The 24,658-nt window shown below is 44.9% G+C and overlaps 1 protein-coding gene across 1 annotated transcript in view; it reads left to right on the plus strand.

The window, feature by feature from the left end:
* Positions 1-24,658, plus strand: part of MYO16 (myosin XVI) — a 493,885-nt gene that overhangs the window by 28,837 nt on the left and 440,390 nt on the right. The window contains exon 2 of the mRNA XM_030314012.1: positions 1,840-2,103. Coding sequence (XP_030169872.1) covers positions 1,840-2,103 — 264 coding nt within the window. The remainder of the gene's footprint in view (positions 1-1,839; positions 2,104-24,658) is intronic.

Below are 24,658 nucleotides of genomic sequence, written 5' to 3' on the forward strand. Positions count from 1 at the left end.
TGAGCTGACACTACAGACTCCTTCAGAGTTAATTGAAAATTTCACAGGAAGGTTTTTCTCATGAGCGGAACACTAGAGGACTGTTGTGTTGATTGGGTTATCCTGCACCTTCGACTGCCTGCTGATCAGCACGTAACACTCTGTGAGGTCACTGGTCTGACCCTCTGGGTTTTCCCGTGGTTCTGCTGATTCCCTGGGCACCTGCTGACAAATCAGGAAGGTCACGGGAGTCACAGTGTCCCGGGAACCCACGTACAGTTTTTGGTACAGGTTGCAAAGCAGAGAATCTTTCCTGCTGTTATTAATGAGCTGTCCCAGAGGATCTGTTTGTGACGGTGATCCTGGCTTTTATAACACAGACTTCAGAGTGATTTGTCATTATTTCAGAACTGCTGTCTCTCTGTGTTTAGGTCACTGGAAAGGGAATGCTTTATGTATAGTGTTTTTTCCAACACCACACTTACAAATACTCACAAAGATGGAGATGTTTATGAGATTAATACGATTCTAAAATGTTGTCAAATGCTAAAAAACGACCAAAACAAAATTTCCCAACTCTGCCTCTCCCCTATCCCCCTTATAGATGTTAAGTATCTGGCTGTAGGGAATCCCCGGCTCTTATTCTGTCCTTTTCTTGAGCCTTTATGGAACATTTGTGGCTGTCACAGAGTCAGTCCTCTTTTTGGTTTTGGACAAATCACAGCCTCGCTCAACTTCGTTTTCCTTACTTGCAGAAGAGAGATGGTCTTGCCTGGCGGTTGTGAGAATGACACTTTGCAAAGCCTCAAGCGAGACAGAAATGGAATTTGCACTGTCACAACTTGGTGCCCTTTCAGAGGAATTGGGCACATCTCCAAAGACAAAGAAACAGACCCCTTTCTGAGTGATCTTTCCAGATATAGTGTGTGATCAACCACACTTTGGGGCATGTGTTGCTACTTTTACTTGCTTGAGACTTAAGATCATAGATATCTGAATGGAAGAACATACAACGCTTATCTGAGCCTGTGCATTACATTCTAGAATTTTCAGTGTTAATTTTCTGCCAAGAGTAACATTTATTCTAGTGGTAAACATACGGGCCTGTACGATTCCGTTACAGGTGTTTTGAGTGGCATTAATAAGGAATATCCTAGCGAAAGAAAGGGAAGGTTTTCAGCTTCAAGATGGAGAGCTCACTTTGTTAATCACTATGTTAATAAGACAGAGACCACAACGGCAACAGTTCTATCCAGGATTTTGAATTGCCAAGAGAAAAATCTGTTTCATTGCTTACCCATTATTAGGTCTCTTAGAAAGGGATATTACCAATCACTAAGAAAAGTGTTTAGCAATATGTTGGTGGAAAATATCCAGGGTGTCACATGAACAGTTGCCAGGCTACATAGGTTCTATTCCATTAGATACACAGAGTCATCGGGATATACAAAACCAGTGTTATTAGGCTGTGCTCAAAGACTGGGAATGGCTCTCTGCCAGAATTTCACACACAGTTTAGTTGGCATTATTCAACGAAGGGGCTTTAATGCATCGGTCAAACTTTTAGGCCTTTACAAAAACAGTAAGGATGGTTTGCCAGCAATTGCGTTGTGCAAAGCCACACATCTGTCTCTGATTTTCTTATTTGTTTTATCACCATGCAATGTTGAGTGTGACACCAGTTCCCTTCGCTTCTCCCCTGGTCTGTAAGCTGGCCTGCGTGCTTGCGTGCCAAGCACAAAGGGGAGTGAGTGAGTTTCTGACCTCTGGGGTGGGTAATGGGAAATCGAGCATGCTCTGTGGTGCTGCTGTATTGTCGTGACAGTGGGTCCACTGACTTTCTCACCGTGTGTCTCGTAGGTTGCTTTCAGCTATGTAACGTGTTTCGAACCCATGAGATGGAAATTGACCAGTGCCTGCTGGAGTCCCTTCCCCTCGGCCAACGGCAGCGGCTGGTGAAACGCATGCGCTGTGAGCAGATCAAAGCCTACTATGAAAGAGAGAAGGCTTTTCAGAAGCAGGAAGGGTTCCTGAAAAAGCTGAAGCATGGGAAGAATCAAAAAGTTCATTTTAACCTCGCTGACATGATACAGGATGCAATTATCCACCACGATGACAAAGAAGGTACAGGGCACACACGTTTTCTGGTGTGGGTTTCCTGGTGGGGAGAGGAAGGGTAACATTTCTTCTAAATATTTGGGGCTTTTTACTGAAGGTCTGAAATCGTCCAGGGAAAATCCTCTTTCTAATGAACACAGTTAAGACCTCCAAGTCTCTTAGTAAAATGAACAAAATGCAAACTTTTGGTGAAATTATTGTATATATATATTTTTTAAAGAACTGCCTACCTGGAAAGCATGTGATTTCCTTATAAGTTGTTCCTTCAAATTTTTAATGAACCTTTTTTTTTCCCCAATGTAATTGTTTCCTTTGAGGATGAGATTGTGCTGCAAAATTCGTTATTGTCTCCTTCATGGGTAGGAATACCAGAGGAGTAGGAAGTCTCCTTTTTTGTTATTCATATTTCACTTATAGCTCTTCATGTAACAGCCATCTTCTCTGTGGAGGTGGAAGCACCTCGAGGGGCAGTGGCGCTCTCAGCCAGGTTCACTGGGCCCTTCTGCTGGTGCTGGTACCCTCCAGTGCTGTTGAGTGAAAAATTGAAGCAGTTTGTTCAAGTTCACCAAACGGTGGTTGTTGGAACGGCTCTAAATTAGAATGCAGGTAGACATAAGCCCTATATTGATTTAAAAGGAATGCAACCACAAAGTTTCTTGGCAAAGTTATAAAGTCTCTCGTGTAAAGTATCAACAGGGCAAATAATGCCTCAGTTTGGGTTAAAAAAGTTAAGAATGGTAAAATAATAAACCCAGAGAACAAGAGGAACTATTTAATATATGTATAATATGTAACACTTATAATAAGATATAATATTAGGGGAAGACATTGAAGACATAAAATCTGAATTAATACTGAGGTAGGCATGTCACTTGGGTGGTCAAGAACAGGAAGAGATATGAATCCTGTCTTTAGAAAACCTCTAATCTCAGTAGAGAGGGGAAAAGTCCTCATAATAAAGTAGAAAACGATCAGTAGAAATGAAGTCTGGTAGAATGGGAATGGTTGGTGGTAGAAGGTGTTTTTTCGGGGGCTCTGAAGGAAGGAAAGCTGAAACCACACTTGGGCAGTGTGGCCAACAGCTGCCAGCGTGAGTTCTAGGCATGGAGATTTGTCAGAAAGGGGCAGGGGTGAAGAGGGCGGCTGCTAAACTGGTTTCCAGGAGATAGAATTATTGTGGATACTTCACACCCTGAAGCAGAACACAATGGGAGCCATTGTATGTTCCAAAGAAGAAAACTCACATGCTGCAAATAGCGTTTAGCAAATATTAATCAGGGGTGTTTACCTGTAGGATGGATTGAAGGGTAAGGGTAAGAAGTATGGGTAAAGACACCAACTGAGAATCCAGGGATGGCAAGTCAGTGTTAGAGTGAGCTGGGTTGGGATAGTAGCAGTGGGGATAGGAACCAAAGAACTAACTCAGAAGCTGTATTTCATAGGAAAAGTGTGTTAATTTATCAAATATTTATTGAGTCTTTATTATGCAGCAGGCAACTGCGAAGGAAGCAGACAAAATATGGCTCTGGGATGCCCAACTGTCTAGTGTGTGTGACCATAAATAATGAGGTAGAGTTAGGTATACAATATGGTGGACGACGAGGAATATGGAGGGAGGAAGACCAGAAGGAGGTGGGGAGTTGGGCGTATGGATATCTGAGGAGGAGCATTTCGTGTGAGTGCAGAGCCATGAGGGGGAGCATCCCAGCCTGGGGCGGGGGCGGGGGGCGGTGGGAACCAGTGTGGTGGGAACAGAAAAATAAATGAAGACGATGGAAAGCAAGAAGCCAGCAAGTAGGGACTGCAAGGGTCAGGGAAAGCATTTTGGCTTTTGCGCTCAGTGGGTTCTGAAGCCACTGGGGGGTCTTGAGCAGAAGAGAGACCTGGTAGCACATAGGAATTAACAGAATCAACCTGGCTGCTGCACTCTGACTTTAATGAGGAATCGTGAGGGAGAAGCAGAGAAATCAGTTTGGAGCCTTTGTCAGTGAGCTGGGCACAAATGGGTGTCTTGGACCAAAGTGGAGCGAGGGTGTGCTGAGAAATGGTCCATTGGGGATGTACTTTCAGGGTACAGAGAACAGGAAATGCTGATGCGGAGTGTATCAGTTTACACTGCTGCCATAACGAATGACCACTGCTTTAGTATGTGGTTGAAGAGGGTGTGAATGCCTCATCTTATAGTTCCAAGGGTCAGAAATCCAGGACGGGTCCCACTGGGCTGAAAGCCAGGTGTCATCAGGCCGCAGTGCTTTCTGTGGAGGTTCCAAGGGAGGATCGCTTTCCTTGACTTTCCCAGTCTCCAGGGGCCATCGTGTTCCATCAGTCATAGCCCCTCCTCCATCTTCAGAGTCGGGAAGGGGCGCTGAAGTGTCCGTCTCCTGCTTGGAATTTCTCCTGTTTCTTTTTCTGTCCTTGTGTCTCTCTGACTGAATCTTTTGCCGCCTTCTTCCACTTCCAAGGTGCATGTGTTTTCAGGGCCATGGGCTCACTTGGATCATCTAGAATAATCTCCCTGTTTTAAGCTCAGCTCATTAGCCGCCTTAATTCCTTTCCCCAGATACTATACCATATTCACAGGCATAGCACCGAAGGCAAAATTATGGAACACAAGTCCTACCTGCCACAGGGAGTAACAGACTCCAGGATAACAGCAAGTTTGTCCTGGCCCAAACAACTAGGAGACTGATGTGTTCTTAGAAGAGTTAGGGGTGTGTCTAGGAAGTCAGAACGGGCGGGGGTATCATCAGTGAGAGTGGTATTCCTGGCCACCTCCTGGTAGATGGCCACCTACTCGTTGTATCCTCAGGTGGTGGAGACAGGTAGCTCTGGTCTTTTCCTCTTCTTGTAAAGGCACTAATCCCATCATGGAGACTACACCTTATGGTTTCATCTAGCCCTAATTTTCCTCCCAAAGGCCCCAACTCCTGATATCATCACACTGAGTTTTAGGGCTTTCATATATGACTTTGCGGGGTGGGGGGGGGAACAAAAACTCAGTCTATCGCAGATGACATACTAATTCTATCCTTGGACCTGGCCTAAGTATGAACAAATGAAATAGTACTTTTTTCTGAGTCTCTCATCTACCTTGGAAACTCCCATATGAGTACCAATAGACTTCACAGTTTCACAGGAAAAGTATTAATTTCTGCAAATTAAAAAATTTAATTGCATTGAAAAAGGTAAGCAATTTCTTTAGAGGCAGTACAATCTCTCTAGCATATGTTGTACTTCTAGGAAGGTAGTCAGGAAAAAGTATTTATTCAATTATGGTAGTCATATTTTCAATTATCTTGAAACTACTCAAATAGTGAAATGTACATGTTTATGAAATTGAGACATAAAAATATTGCCATGAGAACCAACTTTTTCCATTTAAATTATTATTTCAACCTTTATAGTTCTATCTTTGTGTAAACAAATACATTTTCTATCATAATTCCAAGGCTGAGTGTAAAGAATCAAATATACTTTTTCAAAGGACAACATATTGTTCATGCTAAGGTTTGTATTATATCATTGAGAAGCAATTCAGAATTTTTGTTTTATTTTCTAAATGTTGCATTTTTGTAATTTCAAATTTAGTATCCTCAATGCTTTATTGTTCTCTTCTGAGAGTTGGTGATACTTCAGTGTTAATTTGTCAATTTAATGTACTACATGAAAGTAAAATGTGTTCGACATTCTTTTCCATCTAAAAAAAATGTTCTACATTTTGTTTTAGGGCTTTTAATTCACTTTCTTTGACATATACCATGCAAAAGGAAAAGAGAGAGGGAGAGGGAGACACAAAGAGAAAGACAGAGTGGGAGAGCTAAGGACACAGAGAGGAAGTGTCTACGTAGAGAAAATGTAAATGGAATGCAGTTCCTCTGTTAGAATTTCTCCTCCTAAATATCAGTCAGCTTTTACTAACTAATCCACAATATGTTCTTACTAAATGCAGAATAAATGCAACGGAGTGACTTTATTATGCTTTTAGTATCTAGCACTTTGCAGGCTTACTCTGTGCATGTCTATAGTTTAAATGACTTTTGTCACTTCACTGATGAACATATGCAGTAGGTTGGATTTTCTTCCTGTGGTATGAGTGCAGATATTGAGCCTTACAAGAAATAATTGCTCTCTCAGGTCTACCTGAGTTAAAAAACCATCTTTTTGTCCACAACAGCATCCTGTCTTTCAAGTCGGCTTCTTTTTTTTGTTGTTGTTGTCGGTTTAACAACTTTGCTGAGGTATAATTGGCATACAAACAGATGTATATATTTAGTGTGTACAACTTGATGAGTTTGGCGATAAGTATACACTTGTGAAGGCATCACCAGAATGGTCATAAACTTACCACTTTCCCAAATTTCCACCAGTCCCTTTAGTTAAAAAAAATTAAGTGGTTTCTTCTTTGGTGGTGAGAACATTTAACACATCACCTCTCAGATTGGCCTTGGATGGTAAGTGAACTAAACTATCAACCACACAAGTGGGTTTGCCTCCACTGCCATTTGGAATCCTTTCTTCCTCTTGTCTGGTTGAATTCTCCTTACTGTCAAAGGAATGCACAGGGGTGGGGACAGACATTCTTTATGCTGTGATGTTTTCCCTCTGTTTCTGCTCATACCCTTCCCCATGCCCCCCTTTTTGGTTATAATTTAAGAAGACTTATTAACTTATATGCCAAATATTTTCTGAGAGTCCCTTTTATTCCAGCCACAGGAGAACTTGGAAATGTAGTTGCAGATTTGTAATGTCCAGCTTCACTTAGATCAGAAGTCGACTCTTAGGAAGAATCAAATTATAACAATGTGAAACTCTGTTTCCTTCTCTTACCCCTCAGATGCTGGCCCCAGTTTCCATGGAGGGCTGAGGTTAAGGGCCGTGGTGTAACGCTCTGACTGTAACTCTCTCCTCTTTCCACTTGTTTTCCCTAGAAGGCATTACCTTTTCTCATTTCATTCCCTGTCCCCCACTCCAGTGATTCCCAAATCTGCATTCAGACCTTTCTGCTGAGCTCCAGATCCTTACATTCCTTACTTGTCACCTTCACCTTTGAATATCCTTCCCTATCTCCTCCCAAACCAAAATTTCTTCTTCTATTCTCTACTTCAGTTAATGTCCCCTTCATTCGCTTCTGGCCTCAAAATCTTGAAGTTGTGTTGATTTTTAAAAATTTATTTATTTTAAGAGAGAGAGAGAGAGAGACTGGCAGGGGAACATGGGAGGGAGAGTGGCAGAGAGAGGGAGAGAGAGAGAGAGAGAGAGAGAGAGAGAGAGAGAGAATCCCAAGGAGGCTCTGCACTGTCCGCACAGAGCCTGACATGGGGCTTAAACTCACGAACCATGAGATCATGACCTGAGCAGAAACCAAGAGCTGAACACTCAAGCGACTGAGCCACTCAAGCTCCCCAAAGTTGTGTTGATTTACATACAAATTTGTAAAACACTGATGCCTGTACTGCCCCTGAATTATTCACAGAAGTATTATCTGCTTGCATATTATCCAGAGCCCTCTAAGAATATACCTAGAATGTAGCAGATACATTAGTCTAATATGTATTGAATTATCTATTGATGGGTAGACAGCTTACTTAGACATTTATAAGTAAATCATTAGGACCAAGTTTTCTCTCCCCTTCCCACCCATACCCCCAATGTGTAGTCTTGGGTCAGAGAATAAACTTCACATATTTCTTAAGTGTTTCACACATGAAACTTGAAATGAGGCTTCCCTTTGACTTAGCACTGGTGGGTACTTAGATGAGCCCTCTCCTTGTATTTGCTAGGACTGATGCAGAGGTTAAAATGATAAAGCGGGTGATTACTACATAAATTTATTTATTTTTTAAAATTTATTTTCTGTTTATATTTTAATGTCTAGAGTATAAATGTAAAAGGAGCCAATGATAATATTTTGCTGCTACCATCCTATCTTTGTGAAGATGACCCTTCTGCCATGGCCCTGGTTCCCAGTGGTGGCTTTGGATTTCTACAGAATGCAGCCTCATTCTCTCTCCCTAACCTCTCCATATCCAACTGCACAAGTAGGCAATGAGAAAATGTGACAGCCAATAAATGGATTTAATTTGACCCCTAGAGAAATTGAAACCAAGACTCTTCCACCTTTAGAGTGGGGTCAGAGCCACCCAACAGATGTCCAATCCTGGTCCTCTATATGCATTTACTATGAACATAATTGAGTGTGATGTGTGTTAACTACTCTACAAGAATACGTACTTCTAGAACTCAAAATTAGGAGTATATACTTGGCATTGAATGTAGATAGACCCTCCCCGAAAGGGTGGGATTCAGCCAATACGAATGTCTTACGTATTGGATACTTGGGATTGGAAATATAAAGCATCATCCCATCTTTAAGGAAGAGGTTGGGGAAAGGAACATTCTCAGCGAAAAGATGAGCGGTATACTGCTGTCTCTACCTTCCATGATCTATAATGGTACCACATGTGGGCAGAGGGAGAGAAATGACAGCTTTATTAGAACCATTTCCATCTTGTTGATTTCTCAGTGATTTGGGAACAGAAACTATGAATGAACCTGTTCTTCTCATTTGGCAGAGGAGGGCCAGCATTTTGGAAGAGGTAGCTCAGGTAAGATATTACGTGGGGCAGACACAGGAACCAAGGGACCACTTCTAGAATTTAAGTAAAAGGATGCGTTTTTTGGCTCCAGGCATATGTTCACATCAGAAATCTGGAAGGCTAAATGAATATTGCTTGTGGACATGCTGAATCCAGAAGCCCAGGGCATTTGCGAGTTTCACAGAGAATTTTCCAGAGTGATCTTCACTGGACTATGATGCTTCCAATTAATAGGTAACAGTGGCTAGGTAATTAAAGGGACCCATTTCAGAACGAGTTATAGAATCATAAAGAGCTGGAAATTAAGTGCATTTAAAATCTGAGGGATTCCGTATGAATTTAATGAGTAGCTTAGTATTTCACCAACACCGAATTCATATTCCTGACAAGTATTAATTATTTTAACCACCTGCTTTGTAGCCGTAACTTCTCCAGGTACTGTGAAAATAATTGGGGGGAAAAAAGAGAGAAAGAAGCGTGCTGCATAGGCTTTTATAATCTTAATGGAAAGATACACTGTCCTTTAACAAACAAACTGAAATTGATCTCTTTAAAAGGAATCACAGAGGGCATTCACTGGGGTGAGGTTCGGATGAGATGAATCTGAAACTGCTCTGTGGGAAGATTTTCATTTGGTAGAAGGGGATAGAAGGACGCTTTGGCTGCAAAAAACAGCTGGAATGCAGGGACAGAGGCAGAGAAAGGCAGGTGTCTGACGGAGAGCATCTTGAGGGAAGCATCATCGGGGATTAGCATCAGTGATCCTAACCCTGCAGTCGGGAGGGCAGGTCATTTCCTCCCCTGACACGATGAGCTGTGTGAGCCTGGCCAGGGCATTTTCTGTGCCCTGAAAATAAGGTTGAGAGGCAGAGCGAACCTCTCAGAAGTGGCTGTGAGGATTAGTTAGGTAACTCACGCAGAGGACTTCAGGTGACATCTGTCATGTCTTATTACATGCACAGTCAGTGTGTTGGCCACTGTTCGGGCTCAGAAGAGAATTAGGAGATAGTGTTGCAACAGTCACGAGTGGCTGGTAATGACCCTGACTGGCGTGGGGTTCAAAGACAATGGCAGCGGGTGTTAATGTACAGGAATAAAAGCGTAGCATTAGGAAGGCTTTGGGCAACCGTATTATAAATTATAATGAAATAGAAAAAAAGGCAAGATAGACAGATAAGCTCAGGGCATGGTTGTAAACATGAGTTAATGAGAAACAGCAGATGGGTAGAACCTTCGGAAATGGATAGAAAGGGAAAAATCCACATTATTAAGCTGAGCATTGTCTTCATCATTCTTTTCTGCTGGGGCAATGCATGTTTTTATATGAAATATTGCATATAATGTATGTTTTTATATACGCACACATGTATTATATGTGTATATAGTTTTATATATAGAGCATAATATGTGACCATCATCTGTCTCAATACTTTATTAATTTTTTTTTTAATTTTTGAGGCAGAGCGGGGAGAAGGGGAGAGAGAGAGACACACAGAATCCAAAGCAGGCTCCAGGCTCTGAGCTGTCAGCACAGAGCCTGATGAGGGGCTCGAACTCACGAACCTTGAGATCGCGACCTGAGCCGAAATCAGACGCTTAACTGACTGAGCCACCCAGGTGCCCCAAATACTTTAAATGCATTGTTTCATTTAACCCTCAAAATAACCCTGTGAGGCACTGTGCTGGGTGAAATAGTGATCTCCTTAATTCCTGCGCGCCCAGAACCTGCAAATGTGACCTCATTAGAGTCTTACAGATGCACTGAGGCTAAGATGATGTCACACTCGATGAGGGTAGGTCTTACAGCAAGGGCTCGTGCCCTTATGAAAGGAGGGAGTTTGGGCACAGAAACACACAGAGGGAAGGTGGCCATGCAAATACGAAGGCAGATGTCAGACTCCACACCTGACTCCTGGGTTCCAGACTGCAGCCTCCAGGACCGTGAGACAAGAGGTTCCTGTTTCCTGGCCCCATTTGTGGGACTTCGTAGAGCGGCCCTTGGAATCAATGCAAGCATATACAAATACTGTCCAGTTTTATGGATTAGCTACTTGGATTTAAAGAGGTTAAACAAATTGCTCAGGATGAGGGCACTAATCAGGGACAGAGGGGGGATTCAGACCCACCTGCGAGTGAACCTAGCGTTCAGCACTGCCCTGTGCTGCCTCAGATTGCCTGCCATAGCAGCTCTGATGGTGGCTCCGGGCTGGTCCCGCGTCCCTGTGTGTGAGCTCTTCCAGCTCTGTGGCTCTGTGACTCTGAACTGTTTGAGCCAGTTGCTTTAACCCGACGGTCAGGTGCGGAAAGGAGGCCATTCGCAGAGCAGCACGAGAATATGGGCGCTCTGTCTAGCAGAGAGCCACCTGCGAGCCATGCAAAGTTCACGGTTGCCAGACATCCTTTCCCTCCATCCTCTGACTCTGATTGTCGGTGGGATGTCTGACACTCTGTTTCCTCTGGGACACACGTTGCCATTAAGCAGATGTTTCAGGACAAGTGTGGCCCCTCTGTGGCTGGGTTCTGGGATACAGATGCGTCAGCCCAGAGCCGCGTGGGGCCGTGCAGGTAGGGCTCAGGGCCAGGACTCTATCTCCATGGGAAGGAGGTCCTTCTGCCATTCAATTCCCCTCAATCTGCAGGGCTGCTCTGGGTGAACTGCGAAGCCCTGCACCCTCCTCCTCTAGCCTGGTGTTGCCCGCCCCCAGGCCCCGAGTCCCCTGCTCCCTTCCTCCCCTACAACTCGCCCCTGCAATTCCCTTGACCTCCTCTGCAGCCCCGTGGTCCTGATATCCAGGCCTCTGGAGAAGGGGAGAGTTGAATTATGTTGTTATGAGACACTGGGAAAGCATCTAGTCCCAAATCCTCAGTTTGGAACCTCTCTTCCAGAATTTTCTAAAGCATTTTAAGGAGAATCAATCTCTTCTTTACCTATGCTGAGGCCATTTTCCTTCTCTGGTGACTGGGGGAAAAGTTGTCTTTTTCCTCATTATTCTGCGTCTGCTGCTTGTTCTTGCCCCAGGCCAACTACTTTCCATTGATCCCAGGCAATAAATAGGTGGGGGGAGAGAATGAATTGATAGAAATTTGTCTGGACTCTGCTGCGTCCGTGGTCTGCAGTTCCCAGCATGGGAAATGTACTTTCTCACTGCTGTGTCCCTGGGGTCTTTATTTAAGCTCTGTCCTCTGCCTAGAACCTTCTTCCACCTTTTTCTTCCACATGAACCTCTTTCTCCCTGGGGGAGCTTTCTCTGACATTCTCAGGCAGCACTAATCTTTTTCTCCATTGTGTTGCCTGTGATGATTCCTTGAGGTTTCCACGGTGTTCCACGGTTGTATCTTCTACTGGAACGGTTGCCATGTAAGAAAACGGTCATTCCTTGTTCAGCATCCATTCCATTACTTAGTTTATATTTACTGACCTCCTGCCATCTGCTGTGCACCATGTTCGGGGCTAGAAATAGACAAAAAGGGGAGAATGGGTTCTGGGCAAAACGAAAAGACAGAGCAGAGGTACGATCAGAAAGTGTATTTTCTTTTCCTGCCCTATTAAACGCTGTCATATTCCTACCCCCGTTCCCAGCATAGAGGGTGTCTGTGTTGGTCAAGGTTCTGGAGAGAAATAGGAGTGATAGGAGACACACACACACACACACACACACACACACGCACACACACGGGGTAGGGAAGATTTATTTTAAAGGGTTGGCCCCCAGGGTTGTGGTGGCTGGCGAGTCTGAAATCTGTGGGCTGGGAGGCGGAGAATTCAAGTGGAAGTCGGGGTCGCAGTCTCACGTTTGAAATCTGCAGGCTGGAGACTCAGGCAGGGCTCCGTGTTGCCGTCTCGAGGCAGAATTCCGTTTTCTCTTGGAAACCTCCACCTTTGCTGTTGAGATCCTCCACCGATGGGATGGGGTCCACCCGCAGTGTGGAGGGCCGTCTGCTTTAATCAGAGTCAATTGACTGAAGAGTTAAGTCACATCTGAAAAAATACCTTCACAGCAACATTTAGACTCGTGTTTGGCCAGAGAGCTGGGCACCGTGGCTTAGGTACGTTAACGTGTATAATTCACCGTCACAGGCGTTCATAGGGGACTAATACGAGTTGGGTTTATTGAGTATTTACCATAGTTCAGGCACTGTTCTAAGGGTTTAAAATGTCTTCACTCCTTTCCTCCCCGTCGTGGCCCTGTGATCCCAGAACAGGCCTACACACTGACTCGGACCCGTGAAGGGACTCGTCACAGCCCACATCGCTAGTTATGGTAGACCCGGATGGAAACCCGGATTGAAAGCCAGGCAGTGAAGCCCCAGAGCCTCCTGACCAATAGAAACAAGTCTGGATTTGTCAGGAGGCTTATATGAAGCCTGTTGCAATAGGGGGGACACTGACCTTAGATCTGCAAGCATCTCGAAATCAAGGCAGAAGAAGCTTTGCTTTTCTGGGGAGGGCTTAGCAGGACCAGCGGGAACGTTGGGGAGGGGGGCCGGGAGGTCGGGCTGGTGTGCAGTTAGTGGGACATTTGTCTCCCTGTGGACAGCTTATTTTTGGAATGAGCTGTTAAGGGAAGGTGTTCGGCCCCTTACTGCTTGCTTCCACAGGAGGCTGCCTGAGTCCAGGGGCCTGGGCAGAGGGGCTTGGGCAAGCCCAGTCACTGGGTAGATAGCAGGCCATTGTGAGAGTTCTCCGTCATAATCATGTGCATGAAATCTAAACTCTCCAGGCGGTCGGTACAAGTGTTTGGAATTAATTAGCTAAAGAGCAAAATACTTTCCCTAATGATACTGTATGATAGTCTATGTGAAACGTCAGGACATTTTTCTTCCTGTTGAAACTAGTATTCATGGACTATAGCCTCCCCATCGTTGGTGAATGTTTGCTTCTTGTAGTTTTTCCAAATAGATTCTGATAGCACCTAGTGCGGGGCAACATGAGTGGATCGGTGTTGAGTCCATTCATTCATTCATTCATTCATTCAGAATTAAGGGCTCATGTTTTCAAGTGTGCCCAACAGTGGGCTAGGGATGGGGAGCACCGAGAGAAGTAGAGCTTGCTCTCGGCGGCCTGGCAGGAGGGACAGCTGCAGCAGACAAAGGCCGATAGTACTTAACATCTATGGGAGAAGCAACATGGACGGTGAGGGCGGTGGGCCAAGGGGGAGCGTGAGGCAAAGGGGACTGGCGTCTCTCGGCTCTTCTGAGTCAGGACACTGAGGCAAAGCTAAAGTTGGTCAAAGGCCTGAGGTCCTGGAAGGATGGAATGTTCCAGAACTGCAGGCACTTGGATATGATTGGGGCTGGGGGAGGCTGGGCACGGTCTCTGGAGACCTTCAATGCCATGCAGGGAGCTGGGTATTTGGAATAGAGGAGAGAAAGAAGGAGAGGAGAGAGGAGAGAAAGAAGATTGGTTTTACCCAAGTGTGTTCAGTTGTAGGTGGGCACTCTAAACAGTAATGAATCTTCATACTCTCAACGTGGATGTCACAGCCCCTAACCTGTCTGGGACAGTGATTTAAGGCTCTTTCTGGTTTTCCAAAAGGAATGGCAACATGGCAGCAAGAATATGAAGGCGGAAACTAGTCCTTTAGGTCTCATTCCTTACTTGCTACCCGTTTTCTCATGTGAATGTCAGGAAAAGTGTGGGAGGGAAACATCGGATGGAAAAAACACATTGAAAACTTTTAACCTAGTAAGTTTTCATATTTCACGGGGTAGGGGGGCAGATGGTGGATACTGGCACAATAACATATTGTCTCCTGGTTTTGTATTCTTACTGCTCTCACTTTCTTGCTCAAACGATATTACTTCTTGGATCTGCTGTCTTCAAACGTAAATGTCGAGCGAGAATTAATGGCAGAATATGAAATCTGTGCGTTGTAACTCTGCACATTCTTAAGTTATTTTTTTAATGTTTTTTTTTTTAAATTTTTGAGAGAGAGAGAGTGCAAGTTGGGGGGGCGGGCAGAGAGAGAGGGAGACACAGAAACTGAAGCAGGCTCCAGGTTCTGAGCTGTCAGCACAGAGCCCCACGCGGGGCTCGAACTTGTAAACTGTGAGATCATGACCTGAGCCAAATTCAGATGCTCAACCCACTGAGCCACCCAGGCACCCCTCTAGTTTTGACTCCATTGAAAAACAAACTTTTTAGGTCACCAAATTAATATTGCAGCTAAGGTCTCTGACCCGTCAAATTTCAGGCAGTGTTGCTGCTGCGGGTATAAACCAAGAGTTTTCTGATTCATTGTGCTCAGAACAGCCTCTGAAAAAAAGAAGAAAAAGAGACTTGTAATTTTTGGAGGAAAAAGGCACAATCTGTCGGAGGCCCGGACTGCTGCTCGGTGTACCAGTGCAGCCCCAGAACAGTTTGTAGATCGCATTTGCCTTTGACAGTGCAGCTGCGACAGTCCAAAGGAAGAATGTTCTGCAGGCAGATTGTAGATTTGCCATTTATGAGATGAGACAAGTCGTTTAGTGTGTGCAGGAATGGACAGAGCTGAATAGATCATCAGGGATTATCTGAGGGTTTTCAACAAACAATTTCTAGGCAATTGACATTTATTTATTTTTATTTTTATTTTTATTTTTTTGACGTTTTATTTATTTTTGAGAGAGAGAGAGAGAGAGAGAGAGAGAGAGAGAGAGAGAGAGGGAGCAGAGGAGGGGCAGAGAGAGAGACACAGAATCTGAAGCAGGTTCCAGGCTCTGAGCTGTCAGCACAGAGCCCAATGCGGGGCTCCAACTCACAGACCACGAAATCATGACCTGAGCCAAAGCGGGACGCACAACCAACTGATCCACCCAGGCACCCCGGAAATTGAAATTTGTAAGGGCTGTTTTGTAAAGCATCCTGTTGGCATCCAGGTCAAACTTGCCCGCTGGACCCCTCTGTCTTGGGCTTCTCAAGATTGCCATTCTTCCAGCTGCCCCATCATTGTCCATTGCGCAGGGTCATTCCATGGAAGCAAAATGCTTCACGTTGTCCAGAGTGGAAAGGGAAAGAGCTCTAGACTAACCCAAGCCCCCGCCCCTTCATTCGCTGATCCTTTATGGCCAGAAGAACTCTGTGTCCTGTTCTCTGTCGTCTGTTGTTTCCACGAAAACACCGCTGCCGGGATTTATCCCAGCACTTGCCCATGACCTCCTCGGTGCCAGTTGGGACTTATTTCCCTGTCCCCTTCACTGTCAGCTGGAAGCGGCATCCTCTGGGTGGTGTCGCAGGTCATGTCTCCTGCTGAGTTGGCTTCTGGACCTTTCTCTCCTCGATTCCCTGTCGGCCTTGCCGGTCTCTGCTTCTCCGTCTTCTGGGCAGCTACTCTCAGTCTTCAAACTTTGAACTTCAGGGCTCTCTTCTGTCTACCCTCCACCCTCTAGGAAATGACATTCCAGGCCATGTGGATGTTGTGAATCCCACTGTCTATTCCCAGCCGAGATCTCTTCCTGGACGTCAGACTTCCCTGTAGCACGATGTGTACACCTGCCCTCCGCACACTCCGGGCTCCCCACCCCGACCCCTGACAACACCGGATACGTGTCTTTCCCACTCCATGAATTCTCTCTGCTCGCACCAAATGCCTTAGATGCTTTCTTGACTCCCCCCCTCTCTCCCTCACGCTGTCTTATCCAGGCATACATTCTGTTCCCTCTGTCTCTGGAGGGATTCCAAATCTGACCACCTCCAACTGCTTCTGTGGCCACTGTCCCGTATGCCATCACCATGTCTTGCCTGGATTATGGCAACAGCCTCCCACAGCACCCCCTCTCTGCCTCCACATCTTCAGCGGCTTCTGGGCTCACCAACCGTGCCATCTGCGTCCTTGCTGGGGGCAAGAAGACACCATGGCATCTGCCCTCTCTCCTGCCTCACTCCAGCCAATTTCCTGATCACAACTTCACGCACACTCTTCCTGAGCCTCTCTGGCCTTCTTATGTTTCCTCACCAATGCCACACCTGCTCCTGCCTCAGGGCCTTTGCACCTTTGGCTCTAGAGCCTACAAGGGCATAGATTCACCTCCTGAGCTCTCTGCTGGAATGTCACCTGATCGGAGAGGCTTTCTCTGACTCCTGGGTGAGCCGGCTTCTCCCCAGCCCCCTCTCCCTCTCCATCCACACTGGATTCTTGTTTTCATTGCACTTCTTTCTGTACAGCCAATCCCTCATTCGTGTGTGTGTGTGTGTGTGTGTGTGTGTGTGTGTGATCTCCCAGGAGAATGCAGGTCTACAGGAGCAACAGCTTTGTTTCCTTCAATGCTGTCCCTTCACAGCTTCTAGAACAATGCTTGCAGGAAGTAGGTAACCATAGCACGTGTTTAGTGAATACAGACAGGGATGCGGTCTCTTCCTAAGCATCTTTGAACATGTAGCCGGATTCTCACACAGAGTCCTGACACTGAGGCTTTTCTCTCCAGGAAGCAAATTTATTCCTGCCGGTGATGCTTAGTTGGGTTCGTACCCAAAGAACTGAGCCCCGAACATGGCACAGTTTTTTATACATTTTTACTTCTTTGTCTCCCATATATGGTAACACACAAACACTCAGTCCGCTTAGGTGGTCTCACGTTACAAGGTCGTGAGGGATGTCACGTACACATAGAGCCAGGTTGCCTTTTTTTTTTCTTAGGGAGGGGACCCTACCACAAATGCATCACTCTTGGAAATCCCCACTGCCTGTTGTGGCCACTGTCACCTCCACTTAGGGACAAGTGCCTTTGTCCATAAACCAATCACCTGCCTTCAGTTTGGTCTTCCCCTGGCTCATTCTTTACAGGCTGAACATTACAGTCTTTCCAAAACACAAGCAGAAATTTTGTCTCCTCTATGCAGAACTCTTACTAATAATATTAGTTTCCTGACTCCTTTCCCAATCATCAGTAGTATTGATCTTTCCAGAGTGATTCCTTGATGCACGACCTTCCTCCACCCCACCCCACACGCAGCCTGGCTCCTCATCCTGGGTCCCAGCATCTCGTACTGTCTTGTTCCTGGAATGTTACACAGCAGTCCACACCCCCAGCCCTTTCCCCCCGGATGGTTCCCATTCACTCTTAGGTCTCCGTCTACCTCGAAGCTTCGAGCCTGGGGCACCTCCATGCAGAAGCCAGTCCTGTGTCCCCAGGTCGGCTCCCAGGGTGCCCTGAGATGTCCCTGTTGCAGTGTGGGTCACTGGGTGTATGACATGGCTCATTTGCTTCTCTGCATCTGGCCCTCGCAGTGGGCTCCACGGGGGGGCAGGACCTGGATATCACCTCTCCCCCTGGATCCCGGCACCTAAGGCAGCGTAGGCGCTCAGCCATGCACGTTATGTTTTGTATCTTCATTTTGCAAGTTAACATAAAACACCTCCACACAGCTACACATTGTTTCTACAGCGCAACGAACTCAACAGCTCTTCTCACCGTACTGAATGCGTCCTGTGTCTAGTATTTACCGAAACACCCAAGGTCAGTGTGTGGTCTCTGGGTTAACCTCGCCAGCCCTCTGGAATGCAGGCTCTGTCTAGACTTGCGGCCTTCTTTGTTTGTTTTCTCATGGAAGTAGAGAGAGAGCCTAATTCCTGCTATGAGTACAATCAAAACTACCCTTGTTTTGCTACACCTTGAAGCACTTTTGATCCGTCTCTCGTGTTTCCAGCAGTTACGTCCATATCGGGAATTGGACTTTCCTAAGACGACCTGGGAGGAGAAGGCATAGTTTTGGGAAGACCCCTAACACTCTCATTACACACCCTCCTCCCACCGCCATAGACTGGATCCCACCATGTGCAGTGAGAGGGTTCACCCCTGATGTTGTAACCTCACTGTAGGAGGGAAGTTATGCTTCATCGAGGTCCCAGATTATGTGTGGATGATGGTGTTGTTGTCTATATTATACCTTTGTGTAGGGATTTCATGTGACATTCCATAATGACAGTGATTTTATTAAAATCTCCATGGTCTTGGGGCACCTGGCGGGGCTCAGTTGGTTAAGCGTCCGACTTTGGCTCAGGTCATGATCTCATGGCCTGTGAGTTCAAGCCCTGCATTGGGCTCTGTGCTGACAGCTCAGAGCCTGGAGCCTGCTTCAGATTCTGTGTCTCCCTCTCTCTTTGCCCCTCCCCCACTCACTCTGTGTTTGTCTCTCTCTCTCTAAAAAAATAAGTAAACATTTAAAAAATTAAAAAAATATATCTCCATGGTCTTATATGCAGAACAGTTGTCAGTGTGACTTTTGAGTAAAAAATGTCGAATGTCTTTCTCATGGCCTTGGGGTAATTTCTAAATTTAATTTTCCAAAGTCCGGGCATGACTCTAATCTTTCCTCTTGTATTTTTCTCCAAAAACCACACAGGCATCTGAAACTGTGCCTAAAGCGGCTCTGTTTCCTATACCCCCACTCTCCTTTCTTTACAGAAATTTCCTCCTGCACACTCTTGTCAGTATAGGGTGATTTTTTTCCCCCAGAAACTCCAGTTTGAAACCTAGTAGTTACTTTTGATATTTTTTTTGTCTGAACCGATCGTGGGCCTGGAACGCCTCCCTTGCAGATCCCACTAGTGAGTCTCAGTCACAGACCCGACCCCCACCCTGCGTTTTGCTCACTGTTGCCTGAAAGGCTGTTGGAAACTTCTCTAGTGCTCACCCTTTGTCTTGTTGTGTCTCTGTTTCTGATGTTTTATCAGCTCTCCTCCACCCATTCACTCGAACTCCCCACATGTATCTTCTCAGTGCATATTTGTGCCCAGGAGGGTGTTATACGCTAGGGAGGGTAATCACGGGCACAGGCAGGTGCGGTCCTTAGCCGGTGCGCATTACAGCCCAGAATGAGAAGCCCCCCCACCCCACCCCTTGGTATGGTTTTCTGCTCTTCCTCCACTCGCGCTCTCTCTCTCTCTCTCTCATCAGGAATGTGAATTCTTGCTCAGCTGGCAGATGGAATGCTGCTTCAAAGGGATAAGAGATCAACATATGTCTTGTTTTCTCCTAAGACAATTTCTGAAACACACAGCTGCTTTTTGGTCTAAGTTTTGAATGGAATAGTAGGAATGTAGGGAGGCATTTGCCTTCAGAGATGCTTTCTCCCTATAATCTGCATGCCGTTCCGGACTTTCATGCCAGTATTACTTTCTGTGTCTCTATTTTGTGCATCATACATACGCCTCCCCAAGGACCAGGGTCACCGTCACCCGGGAGCTTGTTAGAAATGCAGATTCACGGGCCCCATCCCACCCCTGATGAATCAGTTACTGGGAATGCGGCAGGGATCGGTGTTTTAAGACGCCCTCCAGGGGATCCCGAAGTTTTAGTTGGATTCTAGAGCTTCTCACTTGGGCAGGTGTGTCATACTCTTGGGGTCTACTGAAATTCTCTGCCCAGGGGGCAGAGATGCTAAATGTTGTACAACCTGTAGGACAGTGACAAACAAAAATAACTGTCCTGTCTCCAGTGACCCAGCCATCCCTCTGGACAACAGGATGAACCTGGTCTAGCAGAAATGTTGTGGTGCTTGGAATGCTATGGCTGATCTCCCGCCCTTCTGTGTTTCCTCCTTCCATTTCTTACCCTGATTCCTATCCCAAAATGTCCCTGTTGTCTTCATCTTTCATGGCCTGAATTAAACAGTACCTGCTTCAGGAATCTTCCCTGACTTCCTCGACTGAAAGAATAAAACTTCTGCGTATCCCCGCCGGCATTTTGTCCGTGGATCTGGAATGTGCTTGTCTTTGCCTTCTACTATAGTTCTTGATAGAACTGTCTCCTCTTCCCTACACTGCACAGCTCAGGACAGGATTGTGTCTTTTCTGTCCCCAGCAGAGTGGCTGGCCTGTGAGAGGCTCGTAGCAGAAACCACTTTTCCCTTCCAACCCCTTGCACTGTAGCGGCCCACAATGCTAGAAACACAGAGCACCACTGATTGACTTCGAGGTGTGTGGAGATAGGAGAAAGATAAAAAAGGAAACACTGTCCGTTGCAGTCCACGACCAAACTCTCACAGGAAGCGTCTGCAAGCAAGAAGCCTGCCTCTGACAAATGAACTGCTTCGTACAGAATTGGCGCATGATACAAGAAGCCGTAATCCCGGCTCGTTCCAGCTGTGCGATCCTAGAAGCCGTTGGTGAACACCCTGGGGCAACGTAGATTTGACAGTGGCCTTCGTTTCCTTCACGATTGGAGATGATTCTATAACTAAACAAAGTTACCTTCTTGTTCTCATAAAATGAAGATCGCAAACACTATTTCTGATCTGATCTGATCAGAGGGAAATGGAGCCATGTGTAGTGGGTGATAGACAGGGGCATCTAGGGGCACATGATGTCCTGTAGAAATGGCTTTCTGCCACATGTGCCCACCTCAGTCCCTTTGATCTTCCCTTTGGATCTCACAGCTGGCCGCTGCTGCAGATTGATGCTATGACATTCCAATACGCAACCATTTTGGGCCAAGAATAGTTACCAGGTTTATATGATCCAATTTTGGTTTAGTTGCTTATTCTCAAAATTTATTTTATTGTATTTTTCTGAAAGTTACTTTTGTAAAATGTTTATTTGGAGAGAGAGAGAGCAAGGATGAGTGGGGGAGGAGCAGAGAGAGATGGAGAGAGAGAGAGTCCCAAGCAGACTCTGAGATGTCAGCACAGATCCTGACACGGGGCTTGAACTCACAAACCTCGAGATCAAGACCTGAGCTGAAATCAAGAGTTGGACACTTAAACGATTGAGCCACCGCGGCACCCCTATTTTATTAATTTTTTCTAATACTGTATTTGAATATAGTTGGCACACAATGTTACATTAGTTTCAGGTGTACATCATGGTGATTCAACATCTCCATATGTCATGTGCACTCACCACAAGTGTAACTACCATTTTGTCACCATATGACACGATTATAGTATCATTGACTGTGTCCCCCGTGCTGTGCCTTTTATCCCCATCACTTATTGGTTCCATAACTGAAAGCCTGTATCTCCTACTCCCCTTCACCCATTTTGCTCATCCCCGCCACCTCTGCCCTCTGGCAACCATCAGTTTATTCTCTATGTTTATGGGTCCGATTCTGCTTTTTGTTTATTCATTTGTTTTGGTTTTTAAATTAATTTTGATTTTAATTTTAAATTTTTAAAAATTTATTTATTTTGAGAGGGAGAGAGAGAGAAAGCATGCAAGGGGGGGAGGTACAGGGAGAGAGGGAGAGAGAATTCCAAGTGGAGCCCTTCTTGGGGCTCCGATCCCATGAACCAAGAGATCGTGACCTGAGCCAAAAATCAAGTTTGACGCTTCACCGACCGAGCCACCCAGGCGCCCCATTTGTTTTGTGGTTTAGATTCCACAGATGAGCAAAATCATATGGTATTTATCTTTTTCAGTCCAACCTACTTCACTTAGCATAATACCCTGTAGGTCCATCTATGTTGTTGCAAATTCCAAGATCTCAATCTTTTTTATGACCATGTAGTATTTCAGTATATACGTGTGTGTGTGTATATATGTATATATGTACATATACATATATATATACATATACATATATATGTAATATATTATTATGTGATATATATTATATAATACTGCAGTAAACATAGGAATACATATATCTTTTGGAAATAATCTTTTCTTTTTCTTTGGATAAATAACCAGTAGTGTAATTACTGGATTATATGTTGTTTCTATTTTAAGTATTTTGAGGAACCTCCATACTGTTTTACACAGTGACTGCACCTGTTTGCATTCCCACTAACAGTACATAAGGTTTCCTTTCTCACCACAATCCTCACCAACAATGTTGTTTTTGGTCTTTTTGATTTCAGCCATTCTGACAGGTGTAAGGTGCTATCTCATTGTGGTTTTGGTTTGCCTTTCCCTGATGGTTAGTAATACTGAGCTTATTTCCATGTGTCTGTTGGCCATTTGGATGTCTTCTTTGAAGAAATGTCTTTTCAGGTCCTCTGCCCATTTTTTTAATTGGATTGTTTGGGTTTTTTTTTTTTTTGGTGTTGAGCTGTATAAGTTCTTCATATATTTTGGATATTAACTCCTTATTAGTTATATCATTTGCAAATATCTTCTCCCATTCACAGGGTTGCTTTACCCTTTTGTTGATGTTTCTTTCACTGTGCAGACTCTTTTTATTCGGGTGTAGTGCCTATAGTTTATTTTTGATTTTGTTTTACTTGCCTCAGGAGTCATGTCTAGGAGAAAGTTGCTAAGATCATCTGTTTTTGTGCCAGGACCAGACTGGTTTGATTGCCACAGCTTTGAAGTATATCTTGAAATCTGGGATCGTGCTATTGCTGGCTTCGTTCTTCTTTCTCGATTGCTTTGGTTATTTACGGTCTTCTGTGATTCCATACACATTTTAGGATTATTTGTTCTACTTCTGTGAGAATTGTTGTTGGTATTTTGACAGGGATTGTATTAAATCTGTAGATTGCTTTGGGCAACACAGACATTTTAATGATATTTGTTCTTCCAGTCCACGAGCATAGAATATCTTTCCATTTGTTTGTGCCATTTTCAACTTATCAATGTTTTATAGCTTACAGAGTAGGGGTCCTTCACCTCCGTGATCAAGTTTATTCCTAGGTATTTTACTCTTTTTGGTGCCATTGTAAATGGAATTGTAAAAGGAGACATCACTTTTGGACCTTGCCCCTTAAAAAAGATTGATTTTTAATGACTGAGTTTTTTTTTAATTTTCTTTTTTTTTTTTTTTTATTTTTTTTTTTTCAACGTTTATTTATTTTTGGGACAGAGAGAGACAGAGCATGAACGGGGGAGGGGCAGAGAGACAGGGAGACACAGAATCGGAAACAGGCTCCAGGCTCTGAGCCATCAGCCCAGAGCCTGACGCGGGGCTCGAACTCCCGGACCGCGAGATCGTGACCTGGCTGAAGTCGGACGCTTAACCGACTGCGCCACCCAGGCGCCCCTAATTTTCTAATATTTATTTATTTTTGAGAGACAGAGACAGAGCATGAATGGGGGAGGAGCAGAGAGAGAGGGAGACACAGAATCTGCAGCAGGCCTCAGACTCTGAGCCGTCAGCACAGAGCCCGATGTGGGGCTCAAACTCACAAACTCTAACATCATGACCTGAGCTGAAGTCCGATGCTCAACTGACTGAGCCACCCAGGCACCTCTATAATGACTGATTCTATGCTATGGAAGAATACTATGCAGTTAACTAAGGAGTTACCTTAAGTGTAGGTATATACACAACCAAGTATAACTAGAACATAAGCCCACCTCCTCTGTTAATTAGTAGACTAACTGCAATGTATTGGTAACAGTTATCGCAAAGGTAAGGTCATGGGCAAGTCCCTGGCCTGGCTTTGGTGTCAAGTTTTTGATGCCCTAGATAACTATTATCACAGACTCTCCTATGTATTCCACGTGGATGTTTTCTTCACGTTGAGCCACACTAGACTGATCAGAGCTGATCTTCTAAATGCAGAACACATCAGCCTCAGGTTCAGAATTCCTGCTGCCTCTGGGATTTTTGCTTTTTGTCCATTTGAAACCTGTTATTTGTGGCCTGCATGCATTTCCTAAATGTGTAGCTGGGATGAGTTGAAAACACATTGAATGTAGAAAGAGAATCTAAAAAAAATCTTTATGGATTTGAACTGTGTACTTAATCCACCAACAGGAAAATTAATTGGGGCAAATGTAAATTCTAAAATAACGATGACTCACTTTGGGAGATGTGATTTGCTGTGATACTCGTGTTCAACCTTCCCCAATTAGGAAAATCAAAAGCTGTACTGATAGAAGTACAGTTTCTAAACCAAGAGAAGCAGAAGTCAGGGGATAATGTAAATTAACACAGGGGCCTTGGTACATAAGGATTGAGTAGCTCACCAGGACCGTGAGAACAGAGAAGGGCATAAAAACCATTTTAGGGAGGAAGAGACAAAGAGAAACGCATGTTTGGCTGAGGGGAGAGAAGGCTCAAACAGGGACAAATGGCTCTGAGCATTTGAAGAATTGCCATGT

Source organism: Lynx canadensis, chromosome A1, assembly GCF_007474595.2.
Source record: "Lynx canadensis isolate LIC74 chromosome A1, mLynCan4.pri.v2, whole genome shotgun sequence".
Classification (NCBI taxonomy): Eukaryota; Metazoa; Chordata; class Mammalia; order Carnivora; family Felidae; genus Lynx; species Lynx canadensis.